The sequence below is a fragment of the Chroicocephalus ridibundus genome, chromosome 3 (genome assembly GCF_963924245.1).
Source record: "Chroicocephalus ridibundus chromosome 3, bChrRid1.1, whole genome shotgun sequence".
In the NCBI taxonomy this organism is placed as follows: Eukaryota; Metazoa; Chordata; class Aves; order Charadriiformes; family Laridae; genus Chroicocephalus; species Chroicocephalus ridibundus.
In genome coordinates, this window is record NC_086286.1 from 403290 (window position 1) to 424504 (window position 21215).

Here is a 21215-nt window from a genome sequence, read left to right on the forward strand (position 1 = left end):
GTCTTGGTTACCATGCCTTTTTTCCCCCCTCCGCAAGTAAATAAAGGAGTTGTGGAAGTGACTGCCAAAGGCAGAAAAAAGTAACTTGAAACATCTGTCTCTGATAGAGCTAGTCAGATTAGCACCCTTTTTGGCTATTAATGCAGTATACAATCAGAAGCACCCATCACAACCACCAGAGAACGAATACAAGAGGAAAGTTTTTGTGGCTCTGCACTTCTCCACAAGCAGCCCCATCCCTGACAGATACAGAAGGCAGAACACAGCTATAATGTAAATATTCCAGCACACACTGCAGACATCGGGAATCATTCTTGCTGATGCAGACAATTACGAATAACGGAATTCAGACTGGCTACATTAACAAATGTCTATACACTGAAAAAGTATACGATGCTATTTTAATATCACGAGGGACAAAACCAGAATGTGAGTTTTAACTTTTAGAACAATGAAGAATATGAAATATATCATGCTAACACACACTAAATTATTTTAAAGTTATTTACAGACAACTGAAATCTGTCAACAAAGGGATTATTAATCGGAGTTTTTGTCATGTACTCTCACATACTACCAGATTTTTCTTGGCTTCAGAGAGGAAATCAATCCCTTTTTCCTTCACAAACTAGAAAGGATCAGAGGAAATGCAGATGAGTCACCCTTTTTCAATACCTCATAACATACCAAGTTATTAACCACATACAAGGCAGTATGACAATCATTCATTGTGATTTTTCAAGGAAAACAATGCAGGACCAATGCAACTCCCCACAACACCCTGTAAAAGTCTGAGAGAATTCGTAAGAGATGGCTAATGCGAAGTTTCTTAACTTTTACACAGATACTTGATACAGCTGCACAATGCAACTTTTGATACTGAATTGTATTATTGTATTGTTTAATGATGTCATTGTCATATAAATGCACAGCTGGCTGGAATACTGCACTTAAACAAGAAACTACCAACTTCTTGCTGTCAAACTGGAGGTTCCTGCAAGGGGGTGTGTGCCTGCTGGTCTGGTTTTGTTCAATGTTGTCGTTAATGATTTAGACAAGGGAATACAGAATACACTTACCAGAACTGCCATTGGCAAAAATTGGGAGGAATGAAAAAAAAAAAAAAAAACCACAAAAACAACAAAAAAAAAACCTACCAAAAAAAAAAGCTACAAAGAACACTATGGCATTTGAGGATGATCCTGATAAAACACAAGAGTGGCGTGACAGCAGTATAACAGAATTCAGTAACAACAGGTACAGGCAAAGGATTATACTCAAGAATCAAATGCAGAAAGAGAGCAACTTGCTATAATACAAAAATGGCCTGAGTACAACTAAATACTAAGGAAGAAGAAATGCCATTGCCAAAAAAAAACCAAAACACCTCATTCTTCAATTTTTTAGTACAAGTGTTACAGTGTTATCTAAAAGAGCAGTGGTTATTCGATGCATGGTACAGATGATGTTTCAGTCACTACAGAGGCACACCTCAGGGAAGGTCTGCGTTGGTACTTTTTCCACAGGTGAATCACCCGGGTTCTAAGCAGCGTGCAGAGGCTCGTCACAGGCCTTCCCTCAGTTTCTCGGGTGTCCTGTACTGCCAGTGACACACAGGTACATCTGCCCCTGCAGAAGGGGACCTGCACATCCACCGCCGTGCACTGCGACAGAGCTCCTCAGGAGGAGAATGAACGGAGCAAGTCACAGGTCAGCATCAATTATCTTGGCAGGAAGATACACCCGGGACCTGCAACCTGAAAGCCAGATGCTACTGACGCTCACAAACTGAAGGCTGTGCATATAAATACAAGTCACTTAAACTTCAATTTGCCTTTTACAGCTTTCTTGGGGTTTAGCGTGTTATAATTTTAAAAATATATATTTATGTCTTTTCTTCATTTCATTGCTACCAGAACTTCCTGGTTTGTGAGCATGAATGGAAATAATGCAGAAAAATCCATGCTGCTGGGAAAGTCAAATTGTATATAAAATGCATCTCCAACACAATCATTTTTAAAAGAAAAGCAGTAAGCATAGCATCTTCCTTCTCATATATATGAATATAAATGTAGGAAAATGAGGACACTGGTTCTTACACTGGTAACTGCCTCATTCCTAAACGCTCATCACAATGTTTCTAAAAATACTATAAACAAGTACAGTTTAGAATACATTAGCCAAAACTATGTGACTAAGATGTCACCTTGGATTTATTAATTCAGTTAACCTGTAGCTGCAAAATGAACCAAATGGGCTAAAAATTATTATGCTTTGCAGATGTGCAGAACTGAACTCCTTTCCAAACTGAATTCATGCAAATTTGTTAAAATCAGAGGAGAAAATCCAGGATAAATCCTGCTGACCTGATGGCATACAGAGAACAGCTGAAGGCTCCTATTTCTACATCCATATCTCCAAAAGGCCGATTTGGGACCTTAATCTTCATCTTTAATCTTAATGACTGTCGGATTATCTCCAGGCTTTTTCATCATCTTCACCAGCATTTCTACTGCCATACATTTCAGATGAAATCTCCCTTTAGAGCATCCAAAACAGAGGGCACTAGAGTTTCCTGGATGTCGTAATAGCTCTTATTTTAGTATCAACACAAAAATTAGTGTGCAACCACAAGAATTCAAAACACAAATGTCATAAAAGCTCAGGCTTACACTTTCTCATTTCAAAAGCTGTACTAGACACTTTAGACAGATCTTGTAAGAACAAAACCTTTAATGTTTGCGTGGCACTGTGCCTTCATAAAGGTATGCAAACATAAATCTTTAGACACTTTTAAAGACAAACAAATCATTACTATCCCAATGCAACAAAGGGGAAACTAACGCAAATGAAAAATTCCTGAACAGCAGCAGAAACAGTCATGACCCAAGATACCCATGTGGAGGAGGGAAAAGAATGAACAATTAGAGCCCAAGATTTCTTAGGACACGAATTCTTAATTTCACACCTTTGTCATCACTGCCATCTTCATGTTTTGCAGGACAATATTTACTGCTGGGACCTGCATACATCAAAGATGCAACACGTGAGCTTCCTGTTTTATTGTTTAAATTACATGAAAATAATCTTTTGAAATCAGAAGTCACAACATCTGGACAAGATCAGGAACTGCAGGGTGTCATTATACCGGTACCTGGACTTTGCTCCTGAATTCCAGCATTTCTCCTCACAGTACAAAAATAAATAATTCACATCTCTCAAATGATGCACTAACAGATACTAATTGAGCACTTTTAGAAGACTTTAGCAGACATTTTGTCAACAGTACTACAGCAAATCATTCTTACGTTCCATCTTCTCCTTCTTAATCCTTAGAAATCCAACACTGTGTGGATCCACTCTGACAAATTATGCATTAACAAAGATAATCAGAAATTCTGTGGTATTAGTCTTGCGTCAAATTTAATGTTGATATGTAACAAAGATTTTATTAATTGTTACCTTACACTACTGTTGAAAGTAAAGTAGCATTCCTTTATTTCCACCAATTCACCCCATGTATCCCTCTTCCCCATATATTTATTTATTTATTTATTTACTTCTAATGTGGTGTATATCTTCATCTGTCAAGACCAACTCAATGGCTGACACACATTCCTTACATTTTCTGGGAATTCCAGGCTTCTTTTTTGATAAAAAAAGTTACACTGTTTTGAGTCAAAATGATTCATTCCTGTATCTTAAAACAGAAGGCATTGAACTTTTTTTGGCATGAATTGCAGGAAACAGTTCACTGAGATTGTGAATTTTGCTGGGAAAACTTGGGCCACAGATGTGCTCTGGAACTGTATCTTTACCGGTTGAAAAAAATTCACAGTCCAGTTATATGATCCTCTGCTAGGGCAGGCTATCAACAATTAAGAGATTATGGCCACAGGCCCAACAGAAACCTAAAACCCAAAGTTCTCTTACCATTTTTCTGCAGAACTTTCAAACAGATTACAGTAACAAGAAGTTTAACTCCTTGCTCTTTACGATTGATAAAATTAAGTTACTTAAATTTCATTATTAATGCAACTAATCTCTACAAATAATTTTTACTGTAATTAAACATGTAGCCTCAATAACCCATTACAGCTAGTAGGAAGCTATATTTCTTTGATTTTGTCACTTTTTTGTAAAGACTGTTGTATTGGGTCATTATTCTTCAAACAAGGGAGGTAAATTGTCTTTGATGCTCTCAATCAACACACGTTAGCGATGACTAGAATGACTTTTACTTGGAAAAAAATTGTGTGTAACTCTTCTGGGAGTTAAATCCTGCTCTCAATACCTTCCAGTGCAAATGGGACTTTATCTCTGTACTACAGTAATTTAAATCTTTCTAACTACATTATGTCATTATATGATTATACTTTATTAACACAGAATATTAATAGGCTACCTATTAGAGTGACTCACATGTTCAAACTTAAACATTTAAATTGGAGGCCACTTGGTAGAAGAATCCTTGAGGCTTTGTGTTTACCAGTGTTCCTTAATGTTCAGTCACTGATTTCTAGCTTTCAGATTATGTTTGAACTGTCAGATTTGACCTGCAAAGTATACTGAACAGCCAGGAAAAGGTTTGACAGATCCCTTCTCGCACCACACACTGTTACCACTATTACTCCTTCAGCAAGAGATTCGTTATTTTAAAAAATAAACCCACCTTCATTCCCAATGCTGATAACCAGCCCTCATTCTCTCAAAGCCACCAACTTTAAAGCTCAGTAGTCTCCTTAATCCACAAAACACCGTTTTAAATACTCTTTATTTAGTCACTATAGTCCATCTTCTCAGAAAGGTAGTTTAACTATTGATGTCTAACTCGTTCCTCTTAAAGAGGAAATAACGTAACACGATGTTAGCTACACATTTTCCATTATATGTTGTTCGTATAAGCGTATTTCGTCAGACTGGTCAAAGTCAGGAATAGGCAAACTAATTTTCTTATCAAGCATTTGAAATAACTAACACCAAAAACTACTGAAATATAATGTGCAAATGTTCTTCATACAGAAAAATAAAATTCTAAAAATAAATCTCCAAAAAGTGTATTGCTTTCAAGAGCATGCATCTTTAAATTGGCTTACTTTTTTTTTGGCAACTAATTTATTACAGATTTTAATAAACTACTTGTATCGATATGTTGAATTGTTTCATTTTTATGGCCAAGAAAATTTTTATAATAATTACATTTTTATTAATACTAAACAATTCTGCTTATTAGAACACATTTGGTCCAATACCATGAGAATAAACTAGTACATGCTGCTGGGAATACAACGAGATGCAAACAAAGTAATTTTGAAAATAAAACTGTTCTAAAATAGACCTTTGTAAAAGATAGCTTTAAAAAACAGCCTTTTAAAAACAAGATTCTAGTGGTTACTGTGCTAGTTACACTATAAACATTTTCAGAGGCAAGACATGCTCTGAAGTCTGAATTGTGCCTTTTATTAGGTGGAGGTACTGAACTGCTTCAGTGGCAAATAGCCTAGCAAAATAGGGCAAATCTGTCTAGAAGTCAATGGGAAGCAGAGCAGTAAAAGATACCCTTAAGCAATTTTACATTTAAGAGCAACCTACTTACGACAAGATACATTAATTTCAATAGCAATAAAAACAGACAAGAACATCTATCCCAATAATGCATTAGTTTAAAACTACTGATTAGAGAGAACTTCAGTGATTTTGAAATACTACCAGTGTCATGAATTGCAGATTGAGACCTCATATAATCAGGGATTATGTGTCTTTAATTTTTCATTGACCAAAATCTATCAGAAATGGGAATGTGATAGCTTAATGGCTTCATGCTTAAATCTATGCAGACTGCAAACCAGTTGTGTCCTCTCTTGCCATCTGTTCCTTGATGGTACTTAATGATTAAGTCTAGTATTATAATGTACCCTAATTTTAAATATATCATTCTTTGAATGTATTTGTTACGTACAGTGAAATGCTGAAACAAGCACTTTGGAAAAAATTCTACACAAGTGTACATCTCAAAGGGTAATAAATATTGACTGTTATTCTGCCTGTTTTAGCTTACAGTATTCACTTTTACACATAAATGTTGCTTGCCTAATGAAGTTATATTTTTTGCAAAATCCCTTTAATCGGAATACTGAAGCTCACTCTTGCTCCCTGCCAAATATTTCAATAATTACAGATAATATAATTTTTTGATACATTTCAAATAATAAAGCAGCATTTCCATTATTTACCATTAGCAAGAAAATAATAAACACATACAAAATGTGTTCTACAAAGAAATTTAATACAGTGTCCTTTTACTGTGAAAGTTAAAATAAAATCAGGGCCTTCACTGGAGAATAACTGATCATCTCAAATTTGCTTTAAAAATTTGAAGCAACACCAGATAAAGCAGTACATTGAGGCAATGCAGTTATCAGAAGCACCTCTGCATATGGGACAAAAGGATTATTGGCCTTCACCACTGTACTGTTTGATCAGTTTTGGACCATCACAGAACAGTTAGAGTTGGAAAGGACCTCAAAGACCATCCAGTTCCAACCCCCCTGCCATGGGCAGGGACACCTCCCACCAGATCAGGTTACTCAAAGCTTCATCCAACCTGGCCTTGAACACCTCCAGGGATGGGGCAGCCACAGCTTCTCTGGGCAACCTATGTCAGTGCCTCACCACCCTCACAGCAAAGAATTTCTTCCTAATACCTAATCTATATCATAGAATCTTCATGATTGGAAAGGACCTTTGAGATCATCAAGTCCAACCAAACAACCTACAATCTCTGCCACTAGAGCATGCCCTGAAGTGCCACATCTAGACGTTTCTTAAACACCTCTAGGGATGGTGACTCAACCACCTCCCTGGGCAGGCTGTTCCAGTGCTTGACCGCTCTTTCAGTAAAGTAATCCTTCCTAATATCTAATCTAAACCTCCCCTGCTGCAACTTCAGACCGTTTCCTCTGGTCCTGTCATTATTCACCTGGGAGAAGAGGCCAACACACACCTCTCTCCACCCTCCTTTCAGGTAGTTGTAGAGGGCAATGAGGTCTCCCCTCAGCCTCCTCTTCTCCAAGCTAAACATGCCCAGCTCCCTCAGCCTCTCCTCATATGACCTGGTCTCCAGACCCCTCACCAGCCTGGTAGCTCTCCTCTGGACACGCTCCAGCACCTCAATGTCCCTCTTGTACAGTGGGGCCCAGAACTGAACACAGCACTCGAGGTGAGGCCTCACCAGTGCCGAGTACAGAGGCACGATCACTTCCCTGCTCCTGCTGGCCACGCTATTCCTGATACAAGCCAGAATGCTGTTGGCCTTCTTGGCCACCTGGGCACACTGCTGGCTCACGTTAAGCTGGCCGTCCACCAGCACGCCCAGGTCCTTTTCTGCTGAGCAGCTTTCCAGCCACTCTGCCCCAAGCCTGTAGCGCTGCTTGGGGTTGTTGTGACTGAAATGCAGGACCTGGCACTTGGCCTTATTAAACCTCGTACAGTTGGCCTTGGCCCATCGATCCAGCCTGTCCAGGTCCCTCTGTAGAGCCTTCCTACCCTCCAGCAGATCAACACTCCCACCTAGTTTGGTGTTGTCTGCAAACTTACTGAGGGTGCACCCAATCCCCTCATCTAGATCATTGATAAAGATATTAAACAAAACCAGCCCCAAAACTGACCCCTGAGGGACACCACTGGTGACCGGCCGCCAAGAGGATTTCACCCCATTAATCCCAACTCTCTGGGCACAGCCATCCAGCCAGTTTTTAACGCAGCAAAGAGTACACTTGTCTATGCCGTGATTCGCCAGCTTCTCCAGGAGAATGCTGCGGGGGACGGTGTCAAAGGCCTTACCAAAGTCCAGACAGACAACGTCCACAGCCTTACCCGCATCCAGAAGGTGGGTCACATGGTCATAGAAAGAGATCAGGTTGGTTAAGCAGGACCTCCCTTTCCTAAACCCGTGCTGGCTGGCCCTGATCCCTTGGCTGCCCTGCACTTCCCTCTTTTAGAATCATAGAATCATCTAGGTGGGAAGAGACCTGTAAGGTCATTGAGTGCAACCATTAACCTAACACTGACAAAACCACCACTAAGCCATGTCCCTCAGCACCACGTCTACCCGTCTTTTATAAATACCTCCAGGGATGGCAACTCAACTCCTTCCCTGGGCAGCCTGTTCCAATGCTTGATAACCCTTTTGGTATAGAAATTTTTCCTAATACCCATCCTAAACCTCCACTGGCGCAACTTGAGGCCGTTTCCTCTTGTCCTATCGCCTGTTCCTTGGGAGAAGAGACCGACCCGCCCTGGCTATCCCCTCCTTTCAGGGAGTTCTAGAGAGCGAGAAGGTCTCCCCTCAGCCCCCTTTTCTCCAGGCTGAACACCCCCAGCTCCCTCAGCCGCTCCTCACAGGACTTGTGCTCCAGACCCCTCACCAGCTCTGTTGCCCTTCTCTGGACATGCTCCAGCCCCTCAATGTCCCTCCTGTAGTGAGGGGCCCAAAACTGGACACAGCACTCAAGGTGGGGCCTCACCAGTGCCCAGTAGAGGGGGACAATCACTGCCCTGGTCCTGCTGGCCACACTAGTGCTGACACAGGCTAGGATGCTGTTGGCCTTCTTGGCCACCTGGGCACACTGCTTGCTCATATTCAGCTGGCTGTCGACCAGCACCCCCAGGTCCTTTTCTGACAGGCAGCTTTCCAGCCACTCTTCCCCAAGCCTGTAGCTCTGCATGGAGTCATTACCCCTCACCCTATCGCTCCACTCCCTGATTAAGAGTCCGTCCCCATCTTTCCTGTAGGGCCCTTTAGATACTGGAAGGCCACAATAAGGTCTCCCTGGAGCCTTCTCTTCTCCAGGCTGAACAAGCCCAGCTCTCTCAGCCCTGTCTCCATAGGAGAGGTGCTCCAGCCCCTGCAGCATCATTGGACCCACTCCAACAGGTCCATGTCTCTCCTGTGCTCAGGGCCGCAGAGCTGGACACGGCACCCCAGATTGGGTCTCATCAGCATGGAGCAGAGGCGCAGAATCCTGACCCTCGCCCTGCTGGCCACACTGCTTTAGATGCGTTGGCTTTCTGGGCTGTGAGCACATATTGCCAGCTTACATTTCCCTCAGTAGTAATAAGGAAGATGCATGCAGGTGAGCAAGACATAGGAGAAAATACAAGAGGAAATAAAACAGTTCACCTGTCACTTACTAAGCACAAACTTGCAACACTGAATTAACAGCGCCAAAAAATCTCTAACTTCCAAACTTACAGAGAAACAGCTGCCTTTATCATCACACAGTATGAAACAGCTTTACTACTATCGTTCAACTTGACTATCAGATGTACTCTTTTCCTATCATACTAAAAGGTACTATGTCAAAAAAAAAAAAAAACAACCAGCTTTCCACCAGAGACTGAAAACAGTGAATCACTGCTCATCACACCGAGTAACTTGGGTGAGCTCCCTGCAACAATGAATGAGAACACGGAGCCGCCTCTGCTCTGCAGCTAGCGAAACGTAAGATGGTTTCCACCAAATTGAAAAGTTTCACTGATGGAAAGGAAAACCTATAGGATTCAGAGCATCACAGAACACTTAACACTGTCACACAAAATAAACACTCCTGGGCATTAAATAATTGAGAATTCCTGGAAGAAACAACTTCACAAACAAAACTTTTTTTGAGCACACAGACGAGAACCAGAAGTCTGACAAGTATACTTTACTACTTCAACAAATCTAAATATCTTACGAGGGTCTTCTTGTTTGGGTTTCTTTTGTGTGTTTGGTTGCTTGGGTTTGTTTTGAGGTGTTTTTCTAATTGCAAAAGGCCCAGTAGCAAATATTGTTTGAAAAGGCAGAATTATACTGCTGTAGTACTTGCACTATACTGCTTTCCAAGTTAAACTAAAACAAAAAGGCAGCACAGGATGCAAGAGCATACAGTCTACAAACAACATGCAGAAAAGACGACAGACATACCACAGAAACAAAGTACTGAGGATAATGAATACTGAAGTTTTGCTTTCTACTTTAAGCACTGTGTGTTATTTTCCCTCTCAGAGTCGATGTTTACTTCTCAAATGAGTTTAAATTTTAAGATGTATTCAGTCCAATACTAATTAACAGAGTAACTGAAAACTATTTGACTTCATGATTAACACCTCAATGTAACTGACCATTAAAACACTGCAAACATTTACACGCACAATAATCCTGTGACAACAGTAAGATTAGCTTTATGTAAGTAAGCACTCACAGATCTGGATCACAAGATGCAGCATGACTTGATACCAAACATCAGAGGACATTAAAGTGAGAAAATGTTTTTATACTCTACCATGGAAAGAACATTCTGCAAACATACAGAGTCATTCGGAAGAAACATCAGAAACAGTTATAAAAAAAGCAGAATAGGGCCAGAAAAGCTATCAGATAGGAAGCAGCATGCAGTACAGAAGAGGAGCAAATAAACACTTACTGCCCTTAGCAGATGACATTTGTGGAGCTAACATGCTTTCTAAGATATTTAAAATATTAATATAAGTGAAAATAACTTAAGTAAGATTTAAAAATCAATGCAGATTTATGCAGTCTTATTTAAGCTTTAAAAAAAACCAACTCTTAAGAGATTATTAAGTTTGTATATACAACTATTTCTCTTCTACCCTAACCAACTTCCAACACCACAGCAGTACGTACTTTGTTTTATTTGATACTCATAACACCACAAAAATTTCTCCTTTGGAAGACTCGGAAAAAACACTCACTCATTTTATTCTTTACTTTGAACTTCCATGAGTCTATAAATTCTTTAAAATAATTAGTTAGTACTTCAGATTCAAAATAGCCTGACCATAGGTAAACATCTCAGCACACTGAGTATTAAAAAATGCAGGAAATACTGATGTGAGATCAGCCTAGTGAGGTGACACCAAAGTTACCTGAACATTGCAGTTTCAGTGACTAGAAAGATCTTACGTTGTAAAAATAGTGCCACATAGATTTCCATTTAGTACTTTTGGTTAGAACACTATGACTCTAGAATTTCCCTTTCTCATGAAGTACAATAAACCTTCTATAAGTAATTTAATAACAATAAAATATACATCTTCATCTTTTTCCATACCAATTTTTAGACTTCCAAGTTACAGATCTGAGCCCTGTCTACAGATTATTTCACGGAATGAGACAAATTCAAATGCAAGGCTCCTGGATATAAGGGGATTGCCAAAGAAAATAAGTTTCATTTCTTGTAAAAATTTTATCCACGTGAGCAGCTTCATTGCTTCAGCACACTAACTGAAACGTATTGCAAATTTATGCACATCAGTACATGTACAACCCCCTACTGATTTAGATATAAATAGAGCAGTACATGAAGGACCTTACCTCTGCTAACTACCCAAAGCTACAAGATAAGCATACACATAAGGGCCTGTAAAAGAGGTGCATTTTTTTCATCTCAAAACATTAATATTAATATCCTTCCTAAGATGCAAAACAGCACTTTGTAAGTATGACATTTGTCTACATTCTATCACACATCAACTAGTATCTGCATGTTATTTTTGTCTGGCATACACAATACTCTATACAGCAAGTATATCCCAAGCTACCAGGAAATTACACCAGGCATCTTTGCCCAAGGGCTTATTTAAGAAAAACAAAGATACCACACACACAAAACTAGAGCAAATATTTCCCCGCAGCTTCAAATAAGATCAAATTCTGTAATAAACCTAAGTGGACTCCATCTCTATCGCTATAGAAAAGGAAGGAAGTTTTTAAGTATATCTAAATTTGCAACACAGATACAAAGATTCACTCAACAGACAGGAATATAAATGCAAGCCGCTTACAAATTCTTCCCTTACTATTTCCCAATCCAAAAATACAATATAAGATAATTTTTGCTTTTTTCCTCAGAGTGAGCCAATGGGTAAGCACACCATCCGAGTTTGGGTCAAGAGTAGCCCTGCTTCAATTCAATGCCTTAACACCAATTAGTCCAATGAAACAAAGGGGGAGCATTTTGTAAATACTGCTCAATAATAACAACTGCCTAAGAGGCCACTTCTCTTTGGAGCATCTTAAGGCATAAACATAAATACCAGACTCTAAAACAAAGCAAACAAAGAAACAGAGACTGCCACACAGTTATTACCAAATAATCTCTGACCACTGAAGTAATGTGCTCGAACAAAGCAGCATTTCAAAAAAATGTCTTGATCCTTAAATAATTACTACATAGGGAAAAGTGCTACCATACAAAAGACAAGGCAGGCAACAAATTGGTATTTAGAGAAAAAGGAGGAGGAACCAAAAATAAGAGGAACATATGAAAGAACACAAAGCTAAAAAGCCCCTTCTTAAGAGAAGAAACAAATGAGGAAAATCTAGAAGTAAGCCTCTCAAATTTAGCACAGGATTAAGATGTGCTTGACTTAGCAACCAATTTGTCAATTAACTAGATTAGTTTTTGAAAGAAAGATGAGAGCACGGCAACACTTTGCAAAGGTTTGTGGTATAGAGATCCCCAAACTACCCATAGAATCTGAAGAAATACAGTGAAAGTATAAAGTTTTGCCAGTGAAAGACACAAGCTGATCAGCCCAGGTAAGATATTTGTAGCTAACCTAAATCTCTGGAATTTACTGCCTCTATACTATGAGCAATTATGGCAGCATTGTAGGGTGGCTCAATGCATCTCAGCTACCTGGGCAAACTGACTTTTCTGGTATAACAATTAGAGCAAAACAGTTGTGTATTGTCTTTCCTTACAACACAGGGAATATTACATTCAGCCATGACTGGAACTGGAAAGCTCACCCAACCGCACAACGTTGGTTGCTGCTAAGGGCAAATGATGCCTAGATGAGCTACATGACCACCATCCCTGAACCACTGAAGCACACAGCATGGCCACTAGTGCAAGTCCGGGATATGTCTTCCTCTGGCTCAAAGTGACACTCATGGCATCCCCACACAGTCCTCTGACTTCAGCTGAAGCCGACGCTGCCTTGTGTAAGGGCAGCTCTATGCACTAGTGCTGCACTGTGGCTCTATCTCCTCCGTTACCTCTCTCAGGCACCTCCGCTCTGCAGTCTTCAGTGTCACATACACGTGTCTCTACATATAAAACACTCTTAACTGAGATATGTCATAGAAGGAGACAGTTTGTCAGTACACTCTTACTTACCTTTCTTGATAATGAAACACAGAATATATGCCAGGAAAGCTATTTGTAAGTCTATTTCATTATTTTCACGGAGTGCTTTGAAACAGCATGTAGAATCAGAGTGAAATGCAAAATACTCTGAAAATAAAACTGCAAAGCTGTAGTGAATATCAGTTGTTTCCTTGCCAGAATATTTTCAATGCTGAAACGAGTTATTTTGATTTTAGACCTTTCAACTAGGATTGCTATCTATGGAACAGGTAGGTAGACTCAGTAGAGCACCTCTGTATGTATTAAGAAATGTTTTCTAACTCAGCCTTTAAGTCCCTGGCCCCAGCTACTAGCCCAGACGAAGGGTGGGGTAAGTAGTACGATACCAAAATAATGAGCCAGTCAAAGGAAGATACTGCAGATAGCACATGAAGAAGGAGGCAAAGAAGTGGATGTATATATGCAGAGAAAGATTAGATTATTTACTTCCTATCTTCAAAATACTGCAAGAAACAAGAGTGAACCACAGAATAGTTTACTGCATGGAAATAAATCAGAGTAGACAGGATGAAGGAAAGTGGATATCAACTGTAGAAAAGGGTACAAAGCACAAACAAACCCTAGTAAAACAGAGACATGAGTGAAGATCAAACATTTTAGACATTCCATGTCCAAGCCAGGCTTTTTTTTCCCTTTAGCTATCAAAAACCCAAGCACCTCAGAAATACAGGTATCAGCCTACGTCCACCTCATTTGCCCAATTCAAGGCCCATGGCAGGCAGATGTTCAAGCCTAAAATTAATCATCATTACACTATAAGAACTACCTTTTCCTTTTTTGTAATCAAAAGGTTTTTATTCCAGCAATCTTGATCATGGTGCACATTCTGCCAGACCATTTATTAAAGAATTTGCTTCTTTACAAAAAACTGGGTGTTATAAATTCAGCTTTCCTTATGAAAAATCTATGCCCTACTACTGCAGAATCACTCTTAAGAGCAACAACTCTCAGAAACTACTAGAGTAGTATCTAACTTGCATCTGTAGAAGCCTGAGAGAGCATGTCTGAAAAGTGTGAATCAAACCCATTCACGTCAAGAAAGTGAGAAAGGTGCACACTCCATAACATTTGCCTTTTTTCTAAAATACGTGCTCGTATTTTCACTGCCAAACTCACCGATTTAATTTTCCCCAAAATTTTTTCCATTTCCCTGCCCAGCCAGAAATTGGCTGAAGCTGCCTCTTGCTATTTGGTCTTCTTCACAAGAAAGAGTTAAAATTGGATTGGAGTGTGTGTTCCTGCACTCTTTCACAGAGCCAGGCAGCTGGCTCAAGCACTAGAGATGGAGTCCAGTTTTCAGGGAAAGATATAGTCAAGCCAGAAGTATGGGCTGGCAAGCTCCACTGTTTGGAAAAAAAGCGCACAACTACCAACTAAGAGCTCAGAAAAGGAGTCAATGAAGCAGTCTACACATTCTAGGCACACACCACCAGAGCGGTGGAAGAAAACAGTCAGCCAGTCCACCTGGAAAATTCTACTGGCACGAAAGTCCTGCATGTGAATCCCATCAGCAAAAACAGTTGGAGAACAGCAAAAGGGAGAAAATCCAGCACAACAATAAAATACTTCATCCTTTGAAGTAGTTTTCAGCATTTCTAGATGCAACAACTGATATGGATAGTATCGATTAATATATTCAATTAAGGCAAAAGTTATGAATGCAACACCATGATGAAAGGAGGCAGGTTCTCCAGATGGTGGAATAAATGAACTCAGCTTCAGAGTTTGGTTCTATAAATTACCGATTCTGCATACAGTATTTGTCCACTAGTTCCTTTTGAACAGATCGATTTCCACAAATACAAAGCACAGTAAAATAAAGCAATTAAAACTAAAATACAGTTTCAAGTCTTTGTTACTTGACCAAATATTAATGGTGGTGCCTAAATGTAATGAAAGTCCCAATCTTGTAATTACTTGCAGCTGTCTATTTTTATTCAAAGGAACTAGTAAAGACTCCTGTCAGTTTGGAAACTACAGTTCGTACTACAAGACTTTCAGCATTTCTTACACATTCCTATCAGAATTCAATTAACAAATACCACAGAACAAGACCTATCAGAAATTAAAATAAAAACAGTCAGAAAATGAGTGTTTCTATAAGAATACTTTGAACTTTCTGGATCCAAAAAGTATACAAACAGTACAATACTAAGACAAAAAAAAAAAAATAAAAATGAATGACGTGTTGTTAGTTAGGTTCTGGAAAAATACCTCTAGGAAAACTAAGTATTATTTATTATTTTACTGTAATTGCATTTAGACGTGCTACAGGTGACTAATCTGCTGAATTATACTGTTTCATTTATTTTAGTAGCATACACAACATATTTTACTCAAGTATATGAGCCCTTCATAATGTCAGAAGTATTACGTTATAGAGGTATAGCAAAGGTATGAACTATTCTTGGTATGTTCCTCCACTTCCCTGCCACAGCAGAACTACTGCGGCAATCTCTTGCATTCTGATTTATTTCCAAGAAGCATGACCCCTTTCTTGTATCAAAGAACACAAAGATAAAGGCTCAGATTTAGAAAGACAGATGGTTTTCTATCCAGAGCTATCAGATACTGACTGATCCCAGCAGAAGGCAGGTAACCGAATACTTTTGAAGAACTGGACCTAAATTTAAACAGGATATAAGAGACATTCTCTCAAGTTAGAAGCTAGTATAACAACACTGGAACTCTCCTTAATTAAAAATAAAATTTAAAAAAAAAAAAAAAAAGAAGATGATTGGCCTGGATTGGCCTGTAGCACCTCCAGCAAAGGAAGAGATGTAACTTGACACTGAATGGAATCTGTGTAATTTTCACATGTACTAAAACATCAAAAAAGTCAAACGCAAAAGACGTACAAGGAATGCAATGAATTAGCGTCTCTCACGTATGAGGTACAAATAAACTCAATGCTGATAAAACCCAACCATCTCGGTACCGTTATCCTGCAACTATTCCAATGCTGACATCTATTTCCTCTGTTTGAATCATGACAATTGTTGAAAATAAATTTGGTCTAGACAAGCACAAGGAGGAACAAATGTATTAACAAACTCTCGCTTGTCACTGATGCAGGGCAGGATTAACTCTTTTTTAACTGAACAAAACACCTCTAAGTAACAAAGCCACTTTTTTGATTGTCTGTTTACAAACCATGCCTAATCCAATATTAACACTCACTTTTATGGTCACGGCATTTGTTTTTTCAACATTTGGCTACAATAAAGTAAGTATTAAAGTATACATAAAGCAGGAACACAGCACCTCTAACAGCCTCCACTCGTTCATGCTTTTAACGCCCCTTAAAGTATCTAATGCTGCAATGGCCTTCCAAGCATAGAAACTAACCTACAATACCACCACATCACAAAGTCCTCGGCTGACATGGACACACTGGCTGTATTCTCACACTAAAGCATTAACAGCCTCAAATAACTCAGAACTAGAGTAAAAAGCAAGCACCATATAACACAAATCATGTAAAAAAAAAAAAAAACAAACCAAAAAACAACAAACCAACAACTAGTGGTGCTACAAATGGCACTCCTGGTGACTTCTGCAAGAACAACATTTGTCTATAGCTTCTAAGAGTGACAGAGTGCCTTAGCTCCCAACCACAGATCTCCAGTTCCCAAGTGAAGTAAGGCATTGAGAGCTTTAAAAAAAAATAAAAAAAAAAATAAAAAAAATTTTGCTTTTGAAGCCATGTGATACAAATTTTTCGTATGGTAGTTAAGACAGAAAGGAAAAAAGAGAAATACTAATAAAATGGAAATTACTGAAAACAAGTAATATTGATGATTAGTTGGAGCTGCATCTTTTAAATATTTCTGCAAATGAAGACAGAGATTTAATAGGTGGATATTCAAAGTGAAGAGGACTAGAAATTAACACAGATTTCTACAGTGACTTCATCAGAGACAGAATCTCCGCAAAACATGAAACATTTTTTCCTCTTTCAATCCTGGCAAAAAACCCAAAACAAATAAAACTGCTCCAAAATCAGAACACAGTTCTGGAAACGTCAGTTCTAAGCAATAATCAATCGTAACACATTTCAGTCCCCCAAAAATGTTATTTTAAATAAGATACACGTTCCAGTGTAGTTACATATTTGTAATATGAACGTTATTTGTACACCAGTCCTCCTACACGCACCTCTAGTTTAAGGCAGTTTTTAATTGTTCTGACTACCAATTTTATTTTAAATTTACATCTCCCACGTGTATTTTTTATACATGCACACACAACTCCTCGAAATCACTCCTCCTGCAGTAATCACGGTATGGGGTCAAAGATGCACATGCAAAGACAAAGCCAAATTCTACACACAGTGTCTTAACCATGAGAATGTTCCCTCCCTGCAGCTTTCCATTTCAACACACATGTATCCCACATAATGTATCGGATATCAAATTATATGGTTAATGTTCCAAAAACTTGCTGAGAAAGTTTAATTTCAAGATTATACTCTTCAAAATCACCTTGTTCCAGGTTCAGTACTAAATATGCCTTCCAGCTGTCAAATATTTTTACCAAGTAGAAGCTCTACGTTTTAAATGCGTGGTCATAATTGACAAGCTACTTAATTTATATGTAATCCAAGTGAAAAATAAATAAATTGTAAAATAAAAATAGTATGCTTTGGTGAATGCATCACTTAAAACTCTTATTAAAATATGCCAGAAATACACTCAAGATTTTTTTTTTAAAAATTCAGTTCCACTAAGTTTTCCATGTTTCTCAATATTACAGAAGTAAATACTAGGAATTCACAGAAGTAGGCAACAAAGAAAATACTGGTTTCAAAAGGATATGAATTCAACTTAAATGCCAACATTAAAAACTTTTGAAGTACTAAATATGACTAAAAGCTATAAACAGAGTAAAAGGATGCCCACCACTGAGCACTGTTCCTAAGGAACAGCTGTCATCACAAGCTGCTCACACACTGATGTGTCTATCCAGCCATCCACAAGCCTACACTTTTTCATACCTATACAAACAAAAGACATATTTCTCCCTGAAGACTTAGAATATCGGGAAAAAAAGGGATGAAGAATTTTTTTCCCCTAGTGACAAAAGTGTTACTCTCTAGCATTACAGCAGTGGGCAACATTCCAGTCAAAACTATGATTAACAAAAAGACACTGTAATTATAAAGAAATTTTTCTAACAATCAGAGTTTTCAATAAACAATTTATAAAACCATGTAAAAGTGTTTCTTCTGTGGTTCACAGCCAGAAAGAATTCTATGTCTCAACTGAAATACCAGCTTTGCTGCACAACTGCTACCTACTCTGATTTGGAACTGTGAAAGATAAAGCGGAAGGAGTTAAAGGACGGTCCATTTGCTCAGTCAACAACATTATGTGACTTGAATACGATCCTTAAATTGTATGCCATATGAATTAAGATATGTATTAGAATCTTATTAGCTAAGCAAATTAATTCAAAATTTTGTTTATGAGCATGACTTACAGTAGAATGAACCCTTATGCTTCTCAGTGGAAATCCAGGAAGCTACTTACAGTCATCCCATTTTCCAGTAAGTTCTATATATCATGATTCAGCCTGTATTACACTATACATCCTGCAAATACATCACTCAGACATTAAACTGTAAAGAGTATCTGCTATGCTCCGAAGCCTCCTCTTAACTGACCACATGACTACTTCAAGTATAAAAGAAAGAAATTTGCCAAGGTCAATGTGGAGGGGGAAAAAAGACCTTTCATAAGAAAGCCAAATGTTCAAGAGAACTGAGACAACAGCAAAAAATAAACGCAAGGCACAACTTGCACACACTTACATTTGCAGCATGACTTCGTTCAGAAACACGCCGTCCACTAGCGCCACATATTCTTCCAGGTTGGTCCCATTTCCTCCAGCTAACGGTCCAAATGTCTTAACCTAAAACATAATCATCACCGTCGTGACACTAACTCCACCTCATTCTCTGCAGCAAGGCATTTATCTTCAAACAATGAGCAAATAAATGAATAATGTGTGAGGAAAAATGAATGCTTACCCAGGTGACAAGAGGGCTAGACATGAACTGCTCCAGAAGGGGTGTGAATATTTCGTTCTCCATTTTACAAAAAAATGGTTAACATCAATGTAGCTCCTCTGATGCAAAAAATATGAGAAGTCCTTCACTGCAGCAACTCTCTGAAACGCTCCAAGGATTTAGTCGGAGTAAGTGAACCCCATTTTTACCAAGCAATGCAACAGCAACAAAAAAGTCAGTGTACTGGCAACTGGGATTTATCTTCCTCTCTCAAGAAAAAATGCATTTGAACGTCCATCTACGCGTATTTCAGCCTTTCCATTGATGCCTCTCCCTTCCTACATACCGCAGGGGTGGAAGGAAGGAAGGAGAGAAAAGAGGGAGGCTGCCTAGCTACTGGGATTCTGCATCAGACAAAAAAAAAAAAAAAAAAAAAAGAGAGAAAGGAAGGAAAAATCTGCTTCAGCAGCGGCAGCTCCTCGGCAAGGAAGAAATTCCAGTAAAACTCCGCAAGCTCATCCTGCCCCTTCCCCACAAAAGCAAACCCGGAGGAGGGGGGGCAGACAGGGGCAGAGATCCCCCACCCCTCACCGCTGAGCCGCCCCCCCCCCGTCTGCTTCTGCATACAAGAGTCCCTCAGCCCCCCCCGCAACGGCCCGGGCAGCCCACAGAGGGGGAACCAGGGACGAGAGGTTATTTTAAACCAGTTCCCTTTTCTCACCCCTTCCCCTTTTCCACTGAACTACGAGGCGAGACGGGGACAGGACCAGCACACGCCGCCTGGCCCCGCAACCTCGCCCTTCCCCTCCCCTCAGCTCGCCCCTCAGCTCCCTCCCCCCCCCGACCCCCTCCCCAGCTCTAACGCTCGGCTTCAGCCCTTCGCCCGGCCGCTGCGGCGGCACCAGCCCCGCTTCCTACCCCCCGCTCCCAAATAACGGCCACCTCGCATCAGCCAGCCCGGCCGCTCCGCATCACTCGCCCCCTCCCTCCTTCCCTCGCCGGCGGGCGGTTCCAGCGTATGGATCCCTCCGCCCCAGCTCAGTGCGCGCGGAAGCCGGCGATCCCTCCGCCAGCCCGGGCCCCTTCCTCCCCCCTCCCCCGCAGTTAGAAAGGGGCGGGGCCGGAGCGGGGAACCGCTGCAGGGCGCGCGCACGGGCGCTGCGGCGACGGCGGCGCGCGAGCCCCAACGGCCGCGGCGCGTGAGGGGGGCGGCTGAGGCAGGCGGGGGGCCGCGGCCCCGCAGCGCCGGGAGGAGGAGGAGCGGGGCGGGGGGCCTGGCACAGGCAGGTCTGCCCCCGGGGTGCGGTGTCGGGGAGGATGCTCTTGTATTCCCCCTTGGCAAAAAGGTGCCCCTGAGGGGGAAAAAAAAAATCTCCTGGTGGGGGAAGAAAGAGAGAGGGGGAAAAAGAAGGGCGGGGAAGAGGAGTCGGTGACGCCCTTGAAGGGAAAAATGGGGGATGAATCGCGGAATCCGCACCCCAGCCGCAGGCTGCTGCCTTTCAGGGGACGAGAGGTTTTCCTCCTGAGGAGGTGAAGTCCAGACACACCCACGGTGACACAAAATCCAGCTTTCTGGAGAGATGTAGCGGGAAGGGGGGCGACCTGGTTACAGAACAGCAGACGATGACAAGCAATTTGCTCGCCTGAGCTATTGTCCTTAAGCTATCTCTAGCCACTTGTGTTTTAAATCTCAAATACTGCATTAACATACGGGACCGTATCCGATTAATAGATTATGTAGTTTATTGACACAGCATTTTACGAAATCTCAAACTAAATCCAGGTTCTTCTACGTGTAGTATAAATTGCATTGCAGGAGCAGTACCTTTAGTTTTTACACACACAGTAAAAGAAAAAAAAACAATGCACAAAACAGTACGGTAAAAGTGACTGAAATTAAGTCCTTTTGAAAAACATCACAGTAACAGCTAAACAGATTAGGTTTTGTAACCCACATACTGGATATAGTATTTGTCCTAATGGCCCGA

At 40.3% G+C, this 21215-nt stretch overlaps 1 protein-coding gene across 9 annotated transcripts in view; it reads right to left on the reverse strand.

Annotated features, from left to right (window-relative positions):
• The window catches only part of CCDC88A (coiled-coil domain containing 88A), a 77009-nt gene extending 56714 nt beyond the window's left edge, over window positions 1–20295 (reverse strand). For 4 of the 9 annotated variants that reach the window (XM_063331154.1, XM_063331152.1, XM_063331150.1 and 1 more), the window contains exons 1-3: window positions 20146–20236; window positions 19249–19631; window positions 19030–19130 (exon numbers count right to left, since the gene is read on the reverse strand). In XM_063331154.1, the coding sequence (XP_063187224.1) occupies window positions 19030–19130; window positions 19249–19311 (164 nt within the window). In that variant the 5' untranslated portion in view covers window positions 19312–19631; window positions 20146–20236. Of the gene's footprint in view, window positions 1–19029; window positions 19131–19248; window positions 19632–20145 lie in introns of all 9 variants that reach the window. The other 5 variants (XM_063331157.1, XM_063331156.1, XM_063331155.1 and 2 more) reach the window with 4 other exon arrangements.
• Between the last annotated feature and the right edge of the window lie 920 nt (window positions 20296–21215).